Genomic DNA, 12,146 nt, shown 5'->3' on the forward strand with positions numbered 1-12,146 from the left:
TTCCATCACTATGCTATATCCAGAACTCAAGTATAAAAGTTTAAGATTCACTTCATTTAATTCTGTAAAAAAAATTTAATAAATCTTCGACCTGACTAATAAAAAAATAAATAAAAAATTTGACATTTGCAAAATAGTTATTAGCTGCAGCCCTAAAATTAATAAACATATTTATATACCCAAAGGAAACCCAAGTTGCCTCTGGGTATAAACTTTTCTGCTGAAGTTCAAGAGATTCTTAACCCAGCCTTCATTTATTATATAGACTGATTACATCTGCCCTGATCTAGATTATTCTTCCATATTTGGACAGATAAAGATGCTAATTTCAGATCAGTGGATCACTGATTCAAATTGATTGAAATGTATAAAAACTAGCAGAAAAAGCTGTCACATAATTATGTTTGAGTAAAAGGATACTGTTGAAACTTCTAAGGCATTTCTGGCTGAATATTTAACTTTACTAGTCAAAATAAGAAGTCATTTAAGCTGGTTAGAAGGTCGACAGTTTTTAATCCATTTCTGAATATGCTTCAGGGTGAGGATGCTGGGGAGGCAATGCCTAAAGGTGATGCATCCTTCCCATAATTAGTGAGATCATCCCTTTGGTATTTAGTTGTGTCCAACTATCTGATCCAAACCGAGGTCCTCAGATGAAGGAAAATTGCAAAGAAATTAAAAATGAAGGGTTTAAAGGGGAATTTATTAAGTCCTAAGTAAATTTGTAAGATATCAAAAACGGTCTCGGCAGCATCAGGCCATAGGTCGGTTTTGCTGGAAAAATATGGGATACAACAATTCTAAATTGTAGAATCAAATCAGTTAAAAAAAAAAAAAAGACTAAATTACCGAGAAACCCCCCAAAAACACATGGAATTTTAATTACCGATATGCTGAAAATAAATGCAACATAACAGGTTTATGTGTAAAGAAGTGTAATAAACATTATTAAACAAGCTATTGGGCTGAAAATACTTCAACATGTGCTCAGCCTTTTTATAACTTATTTAAGCATTACTTTGTAGTACTTCCAAGTTATTACATTACAAATGTTGATAAAATGTAAAAAAACGAAAGATTTTAGAGAGATGGAAAGACAAAACTATTAATACATAACAGAAAGAAAGGGTTTGTTTTTGGTTGCAGGGGACAAAATCCTTGGCAGATATTCCAAGAGGATCAAAATTGTTCAGTCTTCAAGCCTGGAGTGATGATAAGAAAATTCAATACATGATGAAGCATAAACAGACAGCTGACTAGACCATGGCTGGTAACATCTGTTTGCTTCCAACAAACCTGCTGTCCATGTAAGCATTGATGCTTCTAATTAGAAGCTAACTGAATACACTTAAGTGACATGAATCTTTTCAAACATCACACAGGAATAAATAACGCTTGAAATTGATTTGTTGGTAAATTCGCATAAGTCCTGAGTCCATTTGTCATTTCTATGGTTGAACAGCTTTTTGAGACAGATGAGAATCCACGTTTAGACATGAACCCGTCTCTGTCTGTGGGACCCTCTTTCATCTCAGTTCTTTTTTTTGATGCCAGACGTGCGATTGTTGAACAGCTTGAGGCCCGACTTGCCGTTCCCACTGCTGTCTCCACTGACTGTGACTCCGGGCTGCTGCAACACTTTGTCCAGGGTGGTTTTCTTAATGGCCGCTGGAGAGATGCGCTCCTGATCCGCGAGGAACTGCAGCTCCCTGCAAAGAACAGAAAAAAAATAATAATAATCAGACCATTAGGTTCATTTTACAGTTTCTTAAAAAGATAGCAGGGTGGATCTGACAGAAAACCAAAAGGAGGCTGCAAATACACTTGACACAAGGGCCTGGGCTAATGTTTCAGTGATATGGGAATGCACCAACATCGATATCTTAAAAACTAGCTATCGTCGCCAGATAACGAAGTTGATGCTGATATATAATGCATCCCTACATACAGCGGGAGCAGATTAAATGCTAAGGTTAGGATGCTAAGATCCTATCCAGATCCATCTGACATCACTGCTGCCAAGCAAACATCAATGAGGCGCATTCCATTACTAGATATAGTGACTTAATATCACAATGTTGTTTTTTTTTTAAATCACTGTTGCTTACCTTATCAAAGTAGCACTTTAAAAAATGAAATTGTCTAGAGAACTGTTCTAAACTAAATTTCTTTTTGTTTACACTTTCAATTCAATTCAGTTTATTTGTATAGCGCCAATTCACAACACATGTCATCCTAAAGGCACTTGTATGTACAAAAAATGACCAAATAAATCTGTCTATGTCTAAAGCAAGGGTCTCCAACTCCCAGTCCTTGAGATCTACTGCATCCCTGCTACAGTAAACCTGAAACAAATCAGTACCCAGGGAGATAATGGATTCATTCAGTTGTGTCGGAGCAGGGAAATACCTAAAAGTTGCAGGGCAGTGGATTAAAGCATATCCATGTGTAAAAATCTATAATAAAAACCAGTTTGACTTATTTTTAGACCAAGCAGGTTAGTCTAGGAGGCATAAAGATGGAGGAGACAACACACAGGCTGGGGTGGTTCTACTGAAAAACATGTATGCTGATGCACTAGTCTGTCACATAGACTCCCATTAAAACACATCAGAGTTTGTGGGGCAAAAAAATGAAGCAGTTTATGCGTCATTTTCAAATGAAGCAGGGATATGAACATTGTAACAGGACAGTTTAAATTAGCATTCAAGTAAGAAAGCTTTACCTGGTCCTGATACATGAAGCCTCCACAGCATTGATCAGGAGGCTTCTGAAGCCTCCGCTTTCCAAGAAGTGTAGGGCGTGGATGGTGGCGCCCCCTGGTGAGCATACATTGTCCTTCAGCTGGCCAGGGTGTTGCTCAGAGTCCAGCAGCATCTTGGCTGCACCCTGATGAGAAACAGGGAAAGGAATAATACATGCTGAAGAGGGTTTCTACATTTTATCATGGTGAAAAAATATAAAATATCCAAAATCCCCTCAAAACAAAAACTAGAAAAAAAAAATATTTTAATTCCAAGCCAGAACCTATTATACAATAGTTTCTCTTTAGTATTATATCTCTGGGGAAGTTTCCTGTCATCACTCCGGTTGTATGTGGCTATTCTCCACCAACCTGCATTGAAACCCATCAGGCTCAAACATCAGAACTCACCAAGAGAGCCTGAGCTCCAAGTCTGACAGCGAGCCTCCTGGGCAGACCCATCTTCACTCCTCCATCCGCCAGAGCGTCCAGAGCTGTGAAGGCCTGGTTAGAAAGCACAGAACCACTGAGAACACTGGACACCTTCAAACACTGCATTCAAAGATCTGACGCTCATCTGTGCAGATGGTTTACTCTTTACACTACCCTCTAAAATGCAGTTTCTTTCACTAAAGACAAACAACCAGACAAAACATAATTTGTTCTCCTTTAGGTGAAGCAGCAAAAACTCAGCTTTTGGTAATAATAAATTATTACCAAAAGCTGAGCTCCCTCCTGCTTTTTAACAAACACTTGAAGTATAAAAAAAGTAAATCTATTCATCTGTTTTTCTTCTCACTACGCATTTCTGAATCATCTTATGGGAGGAAATGTCACAGGCAGCAGAAACTTTGTTATTCATCACACAGGATTCTGCAGCTTATATCTTTTTTTTTTTTTTAAGGGAATAAAAAGAGATTTACTTATTTTTGACTTCCCATGTAGAAACTTGCCTCCTATTTGTTCATTTGTTTTGCTACCAGCTGCTGTGACCAAAACTCCATCAGCTAATGCTGACGCACCAAACACAGACAGATCAAGACTAACCAAACTAATCACCTTAGTGTCTTCCTTCCCAACAAACTAGGATTAGCACTGATTACGGGAAACACAAAGATTTTTTTTGCTCTAAAGGGAGAAATGAACATTTTTGGAGCAGTGAACTTGCTGAGGGTAAAGTCGTAGAAATAATTTTGTTTTATTTTGGGTATCTGTGATCGTCTCAGAATATGTTGATCTTTAGGCACCATCTGGTGTCGTTCTCACAGGATATGTGACCTCCGTTCTTGGCTGTGTCTGTAGAACTTAAACTGGTTAGTTTCCTGGCACAGACCTGGCTTTTCAACACAGTCCACAAACATTCAACAGGCCTGAGGCCAGGATTGTTCCACAAGCTGAAGGTTAGCCTTCTTCATCAGGTCCTAAACCAGTTCTGGTACATGTTTGAGATCCCACCCCTCAAAAAGTAATGAGGTTTGAACCATCTCAGCCAAACTGTCCCCATCAGATTAAATAAACCTGTTTCCTGCCCGTTCTACTGAAATATGTGTATTAAAAGAATAAAATAAAATTGAAGTAGAGGTAGGCCTGTCACGATAACAAATTTTGCTGAACGATTAATTGTCTCAAAAGTTATTGCGATAAACGATAATATTGTTTGAAGACCATTTAACACTGATATAATTGAAATGATGTAATAATGCATGAGATTTCCAGCCAAAGATAAACACACTTTATTAACAACAACACTTAACACTGGAACTGGTTAACAAAATAAAAGGAGAAATAAAAAACAAATGGACTCTCAGTCTCTGTTAACAAAAAATACACTTGAATAAAAACTACACAAAATAAAACCAGTGGAAATAAAAACCTTGGATGTACAGCATATAACGTTTGTGATATGTATGTTTTCCTCAGGAGTTCATCCTGTCTATCAAATGTCTGCAACATTTTTCAAAATGCCGGCTTTTCAACAATATTACATGGGAGGATCTCTTTAGCAATTAAATTAATTACGCTGTCTGTGAGCGCGCGCCACTTTGCGCCGTCCTTTTTGTATGCTGCCTGTCGATTAATTGCTTCAGTGACGGTGGACTGTCGCAAACTTGAAGACGCAGACAGGCCACCGCTTGTACTTTTTGTCCCCAGCTGGAGAAACTTTGCTGGGCGGTTGTGCTTTAGGTGCATGTGAAGGTTTGGTTGTATTGCCGCTCTTAGTTGCAACTGTTTTATGACAAACGCAACATACTTGCTCGCATAGGTTCAGCGGTTCGCCTTGGTCATTTGGTTTGAAACCTAAATACTCCCACACTGCGGCAGTTGCGTTCGGCTTTGAAACCAGTTCCATTTCTAGCTTTTCCCACCAACATAAGATGTGTTTTTTTTTTACCTCGCTAACTCCTCACGGGGCTCTAAAGCTGCAGAAGTACAAAATGATGCGCGCTGACTACCTGATGAGATAGTCTACTTCTCCTCACTCCTCATTTTTTCCCCTTCCTAAGAAATGAGGAAGGGGAGGGGTCAGTGGAACACACCGGAGTTAAGCCTTTCTATCCAGCGTCATCAATACATGACATGGATAGTTTTTATTTATCGTGCGATTAATTGATTTATTGATTATCGCGACAGGCCTAAGTAGAGAATTCGCGGCAGTCACTGCAGGACCAGCAGGTTCTGCTAAAGCTTTTCCCCGCTGCCATCAGACTGTTGAATCTCTGATCTCAACTCTGCATCACACTTGTAAACGTCATATTTGCACTACCAAGGTGGCTGATTTTTTACAATGCCTTTCAATAGAACAAAACTCAATTTTCTACTGCATTTTGCACCATATTAATTTTGCACTGCACTGAACCTTTCCATAGCAATGCCTTTTGCACCATTATTTTTTTAAGTGGTTTCCTTTCCTCATTCACTGTTTACATTTGTGATCACTGCTGCACTTTAAAAATGGTAATTTTCATTTCTTTATTGTAAACTGCTCATTCACTGTTGAAAAGCTATATACATCGAAATGTTACATCAAAATTTGTTTTGCACACACTCTGTGTAAACAAAAATTACAATAAAATTTCTCTAAGCCCATATCTAAGATCAATTCCCCAACATATATAGTAGTTGAGCCTGTAGCCCCATGTGAAACACAATGAATCCATAATAAATTCAAACTTAAGCACCCAACACTTAATTAAAAAGATGTTGGTTATATAATCATAACCCAAAGTAACATTTAAACCTGTTAGAGACTTGACGGCACCTGAAAGAAACTTAATAGACTTTTACACTGAATGTGTACTCCTTTTATGACAATGATAATGATTAATTTATCATTGAGAGGATGGAAGAGTTTTACCAAGGACTGTAATCTTTCCATGACAATAAATCAAATTCTAGATCTAGGGGAAACAGAGGCAGCAGCTTTCTGCCCTTTATAATCCAGAGAATTTCAAGAACAGCATCTTTCAGATATGAAGTAAATCCAAGTCAGATCTTTAAATCAAGAAGATTCTCCCCCCCAATCCAGGCCTCACAGTGGATTCTTCCACAGTAATACAAAAATGGGGACTTCACTCACATAGGCGGGTCCACTGCCACTCAGTCCAGTTACAGCATCGATAAGGTCCTCCTCCACCTCAGTGCAGAACCCAACGCTGGCCATCAGCTGCTCCAGCAGCTTACCATCCTCCACCTGAGATACCCCCAGATGTATAATATCAGTGGATTTTAAAGTTCAACTTCACTTGTCTTCAATAATTAGAGAAATTCATCTTGTTTCCTAAATGCTCTCACATACCTCAGCATGGGTTCCAGTGGCGTACACAGTCGCACCCTCCCGCACCACCACCGGAGTATTAGTCATACATCTCATGACTCGAGGAGCTGAACGGTGCTGAAGCAGCTTCTGCAAAATTGAAGAAGGAAAGCAGAGATGTTTTCAACAGAAAGAAGGCAGAGGTTTAATTTTAAAGATAATTATTTGTAAAATAAAAAATGATTTTGAACATAATAACCTAAGATAATAAGGATAATGCTAGCTTTACCTTTTCTATGGAGCTGATGGTAACACCTGCTGCACAGGAAACGATGAGATGACGGTCCTCGATGTCTGGTCCGATCTCATCCAGGACGAAGGGGATAATGTGGGGCTTCACAGCCAGGAACAGCACGTCGCTCCTGTTAACCGCTTCTTTGTTGCTGGTAGTCAGATTCACCCCCATTTTCTGATGATATAGCAGAAGGTCTTCACAGTCCACAACTTTCATTACTTTTACCTGCGTTCTGCTTTTCAAAACATGGAATTGCTAAGTATAAACTTCTCACCCTCAGCCCCGTCACTGTGGGCAGGTCTGTGTCTGGGGAGCTGGCTGTAATCCTGTGGGCTGCTATCACACCTGATAATGGAGACATGGTTAAGAAAAAAAAAAGTTAGGGAGATGGAGGGCAACATTATTTGCATCATCCAAGCAGTCTGTCAAGCATTTCCCCCAATCCTTTGATGCACCAAAATCAAATAAAATGCTAAACACCAGAATCTGATGAAATGCAGATGATGGGGTTTGGACGTTTGTTCTAGTCGTGTTAAGAGCATAGATTAATCTAAAGACTCAACAACAACTCTTTATTTCCCTAAAATGGGTAAATTAAGGTTTTCTAGTGGCAAAGGAAAAAGGCAAATTAAGTAAACAAGTTGAAAGACAATAAAAAAATCTGAATCAAAAAAAAAAAAAAAAAACTCTTTATAATGGCCTATACTGTGGAGGAAAAACCCCACATCACAAAAACAGAAACAATACTGGTTGGATCTGAGGTCATAATCCATAATTTATCCTCCCGTCCAAACAGGGACCAGAATCTGAAAAGTTCTATTGAAATTATACAATCCAACTATAATATTCAGAAATGTTATTGCCGTTTCCAACATTTTTCTTGAGACTCAAAAGGATAGAGAACTTCATTATAATGGTGGACTGTTTGCATTGTTGGTAGGTACAAGCAGAAAGAGGTAGCAGGGTTCCTACAGCATAAGGTGAGTTAAATTCAAGACTTTTTAATGCCACTTAAATTAAAATTTTAAGACCAACTTGACAATAAACACAAGAAAAACCTGGTAGCGACAAATTTACCCCAAATGTTTATTTTAACATGAACCATTACTTTCTGGCCCAGTAGATATGTTTCATAATTTAAAAAACTTTCCATATAGGAAGAAAGCTAAAAACAAACAACAGATATATTTTTAACAATAAACACTGAATTCACTAACTTTGTTTTTTTCCTTTCTCAATACCCCTACTTTCATTAGTTCCTGAGATTTGGTTCTACTGTCGCTGTTGGTGATGTGAGAGATGCTGTGGAGGCGTTGCAGAGACAAGAGTGGAACACAACGATGAAATACCTGCTGTTTCTCAATAACTTGATTTTGACACTTTGGGCCAGTTCTATCAAAGGTTTGCGTGTATAAAAACGTGAGCTATTTCACTGCACACGCTAAAAAAATTTACAAACTGATCCATCAACAGCATGCTAAAAGGATTTGGTCTTTAAAACGTGCTAAATAGCGCCTCTTATCCATTTAGTACTTTTTCTGCAATGAATATGCAATATGGGGCGTTTACACGCAAAAGTGCGACTTGTGGGAGGAGAACATGTAAATATATTAATTTAGCACTCGCAAAGTGATTTATCAAACCTGAAAGCAATTTTTCTAACGGTATCTGACTCTATATTTAACACGTTTCAAAAGAAGGTGCAAATAGTCTGTATGCGTAATTGCGCACACATGGCAGCGGTTATTGTCGCAAGAAGGAGACATCGAAATGAAGCAAGGAGACGCAGAGAACGCATTTTTTCACTCCGTGTGAATATTTTTGGAATGAACGAGGAAACGATCATCAAAACATGTCGTTTATCCAGCATTGCCATTTTGGAGCTGTTGGGGGAACTCCCAATGGATTTGGAGCCAGCCACAAGGAGGACCCACGCAATACCAGATATCACAAAACTCCTTGCAACATTGCACTTTTTTGCATCTGGGTCATTCCAGCGTACGGTTGCAGCGAGAGCTGGGATCTCCCTATCTCGTTTTTCAGAAGTGCTGTCTGACGTTCTAAATGCCATGTCGCCCTGACGCCCTACCGGAGAACCCCGACCTCCCCCTGCAACTGTGGAGCAACATGCCAATTGCGGGGATGCGTACGCGCAGTCATCTCATCCACAGTCACTTCTTGTGAGCCATTTGGGTTGTGCATTTTTCTACAGGCCAATACAAAACACCTGTTTTTTTTTTTTTTTTTTTTTACTGCAGTGAAGTAGAAATTCAGCCACATACCACCTTAGGGAATAAAGGTTGCCAAAGTTATATATATATATATATATATATATATATATTTTTTTTTTTTTTTTTTTTGGAGGGGGTGGGAGTGTCACTGTAAGATTTAAATTTCTTAATGCACTAGTTTGTACAAACTACAAACTACTTTGCCGCAAACCACAAAACGCGCAAAACCATCATTTAAATAGGGCGTCTCCAACAGTTTTGCACCTGCCACCAGTTACGCAATCACTCTTGTTAAATCACCCTCAAGCCATGGTTCAGCCCCTAGCGCAAAATTCCAGTTTGCGAGCGCAAATTACTGCACGCAAAATTGGATCTTGATAAATCCGGCCCTTTGAGTTTCATGCTTCGCACATGTGTCTCCACTGCCTTGATTCCCACGGTGCTTCATCTACATGCCCTGGCTGTGGTTTTAGCCACGCAGAAAACTTTTGGATGGATAGTAAATTTTTCGTTGAATTTAAAACTTCTCCATGTTGTCCAGATAAAAAGTTACTGGCACATCATCCCAAAGTCCGGCTGCAACATCTTTATTATCTGTTCCGCTATCGGGACGGAACCAATAATGCTTACAGTGAGCAGTTTGGTAAATGTTAGAAAAATATTGTCAATTATTTTATTGATTGATATGCATTACAAAAATAAAATCCTATTTATGACGTAACAATTTTAAGACCTATGAAAGACTGATTTAGAAAATTTTAATACCAATTAAGGCCTTGATTTTTTTATTTAAGAATTCAATGCATTTTAAGACTTTAAGGATCTGCGGGAACCCTGGGTAGGCATGAAGTGGTCAACAAGGGATTTGTCTATAGGCACAAACTAAACTATTCATAATTTATTCGGAGAGTGTATGACGTCATCCGCACGCCGGACTGGAGTCGTAACAGGCAGCCTGGGCCACAGGCGGCTACGCTCTACCCCATCTATTCGTTCGGCTAGCTAATCTGAATCATTCAATTCCATTTGGAGAGCGAGAACATCTGTGGTAGTAGCACTAGACATCTTCCATGCATGTGAGTAAAACTAGCAGCAGTTCAGCGGACAGGATGAATGAACGGTAACCGGCGCGCACAGATGATGTCAAACATGCGCTGCTTTGTTTTTAAAAGATATAAATATAAAAAATATAACCGAGGATGTCTGGGGTACAGTGATCCGCCTACATGTTATGAATGCTGGCGTAGCATAAATGATAAATTATGAACAGTTTAGTTTGTGCCTTCAAGTCGTTTGCCCATAGGAAGACGTTACTTGGATATAATAACGGAATATCTTCAGAACAGCTCCAAATGACACAAAACTAATATGAATGAGTAGAACATGATGTAATAATGTAAAATCAAGGGCCCAATGTAAAAAAAAAAAAAAAAAACGGCGTTCCCCTTTAAATCAGATACCATGAAGGCTTAACATTCTACAGCATATTTGCTCCTTTAAAAACACGATTTGAGCGTATAGCTTCCATTGAGTTATGTTTTAGAACATTTCAGATTCAAAACTATAGATTTACGTTTACGGAATAAATCTAAAAGAGAACAATAAACTATGGAACTAATTTTTCTTTGTTTTATAAACCCTAAAACTGTTCTACAAGGATAGCACCCTCTTCCGCATACTCCTATTGGGGTAATGACTAAAGCAACAATATGAATAAAAACACTTTTCATAGAGGTAGAGCTGGAAAAAATTATTATGAATTGATGCAGGTGTCATTATAGCTGAAAGATTAAGAAAATCCTTAAATGAGTGACTAGTTGCAGAAATCCTCACCTGCAGCAGTGAAACCTTTCACAAGTGCGTGAGCCAGCTGGCCTGCTCCAATGAATCCAACACTCATCCTAGCTGATGATGTATGACCTGTCCACATAAAAACAGAAACATGCTGCAAATTAACATCTAGAAGGACAGAAGACATGTTTTAAATACACATTTATTTAAAAGAAAAAAAAAAACAGACATCGTGATTAAATACGACAAAAATGAGTGAGGCAATTTACAGACGGATTATAACTTAAGTGAGGGATTTGGCTTGCAAACATTTAGCTAGTTATACTTCAACAAAAGCATGCTTTTTTTTTTGTTTTTTTTTTTCCATTGAGATTACAAAATAACTTTCATTTAATCCAAAATAAAAACTTTGACAGGGAAAAATAAGAAATAAATAATTAAAAAATTGTATAACGGTCCACTTAAACCCTGCACTCCGCACCAACGAGCTAGAGTTGCTTCCTATAACGATGCTAGCTGTGTCTCTTGCTAGCCCGGTTCTCAAAAGGTAAAATTGCTAAACATTTAAAGCCAGCAGATTCCTTACCGTTGACGCATCAGCTGTACTGTCCGGAGTGACACACGGTTGTCGACGTGACCTTTATTTCCCAGGACACACACAAAAAAAACACTTCTTGTGTCAACGTGGCTTCCTTTTTTACTCAACCCCCATGTGCTATATTCTCATAACAGAAAAGGATTCTGACCAATCACGGACAGGCTTTCCAGGGATTCGACCAATGAAAACGAGGAATACGTAACGTCTTGGGCGGGACTTAACGCTCGCCGCGTCCAGTTGCATCATTCATTGGTTTTAGCGCTGAGGAGAATAATGGAAAAAAAGAAAACTAAATTCTAAGTAAATGATATAAAATAAATGCATAAACATTTTCGTACAATTAACAGTAGCTTGAAAACTGAATAAAAAGACAAGGAGAGACAACAAAAATACTTGCTAAAACTGAAATTAAACAAAAAGAAAAACAAACTTATTGTAATGAAAATAGTTGTCATTACGCAACATCTCTTTTTTTCAGCATCATTGTCAGATATACATAAAATATGTTTTTTTTAATAAATAATCTGTGTAAAAAGTATCTATAGACTGCTCAGTAGTCTAGTTATTGGACTGGAAGGTAGTAGCAGAAGATAGTTACCAAGTTTAACAAGCAAGACAAGATTGATGCATATATGTTTGTTTTAATCATGAGACCCATAAAATATTTCATATAAATAAGATGAAGGGATTGTAAAAGCATATTGCACAACTTTTTTTTTTGTTTTTTCCTAATT

General features: G+C 38.2%; 1 protein-coding gene across 1 annotated transcript; it reads right to left on the reverse strand.

Annotated features, from left to right (window-relative positions):
• Positions 1 to 682: 682 nt before the first annotated feature.
• Positions 683 to 11,552, reverse strand: pycr1b (pyrroline-5-carboxylate reductase 1b). Its single transcript, XM_038284677.1, has 9 exons — positions 11,401 to 11,552; positions 10,857 to 10,943; positions 7,067 to 7,137; positions 6,787 to 6,966; positions 6,540 to 6,647; positions 6,321 to 6,434; positions 3,155 to 3,247; positions 2,726 to 2,889; positions 683 to 1,709 (listed from the first exon to the last, which is right to left on the reverse strand). Exons 2-9 carry the CDS (start codon positions 10,921 to 10,923, stop codon positions 1,532 to 1,534), a joined length of 975 nt encoding a protein of 324 aa, XP_038140605.1. The 5' UTR covers positions 10,924 to 10,943; positions 11,401 to 11,552; the 3' UTR covers positions 683 to 1,531.
• Between the last annotated feature and the right edge of the window lie 594 nt (positions 11,553 to 12,146).

The sequence above is a fragment of the Cyprinodon tularosa genome, unplaced genomic scaffold (genome assembly GCF_016077235.1).
Source record: "Cyprinodon tularosa strain WSP-4 unplaced genomic scaffold, ASM1607723v1 ctg201, whole genome shotgun sequence".
Taxonomy (NCBI): Eukaryota; Metazoa; Chordata; class Actinopteri; order Cyprinodontiformes; family Cyprinodontidae; genus Cyprinodon; species Cyprinodon tularosa.

What these genes read in the sequence shown, in the direction of transcription:
- pycr1b (XM_038284677.1), bottom strand. Translation starts at nt 10,923, where the DNA reads ATGAGTGTTGGATTCATTGGAGCAGGCCAGCTGGCTCACGCACTTGTG. An exon ending in CCATCAGCTCCATAGAAAAG is followed by an intron (nt 6,648 to 6,786) that starts GTAAAGCTAGCA and finishes TCAATTTTGCAG; the next exon opens with AAGCTGCTTCAGCACCGTTC. An exon ending in GTGGCAGTGGACCCGCCTAT is followed by an intron (nt 3,248 to 6,320) that starts GTGAGTGAAGTC and finishes CTTTCTAACCAG; the next exon opens with GCCTTCACAGCTCTGGACGC.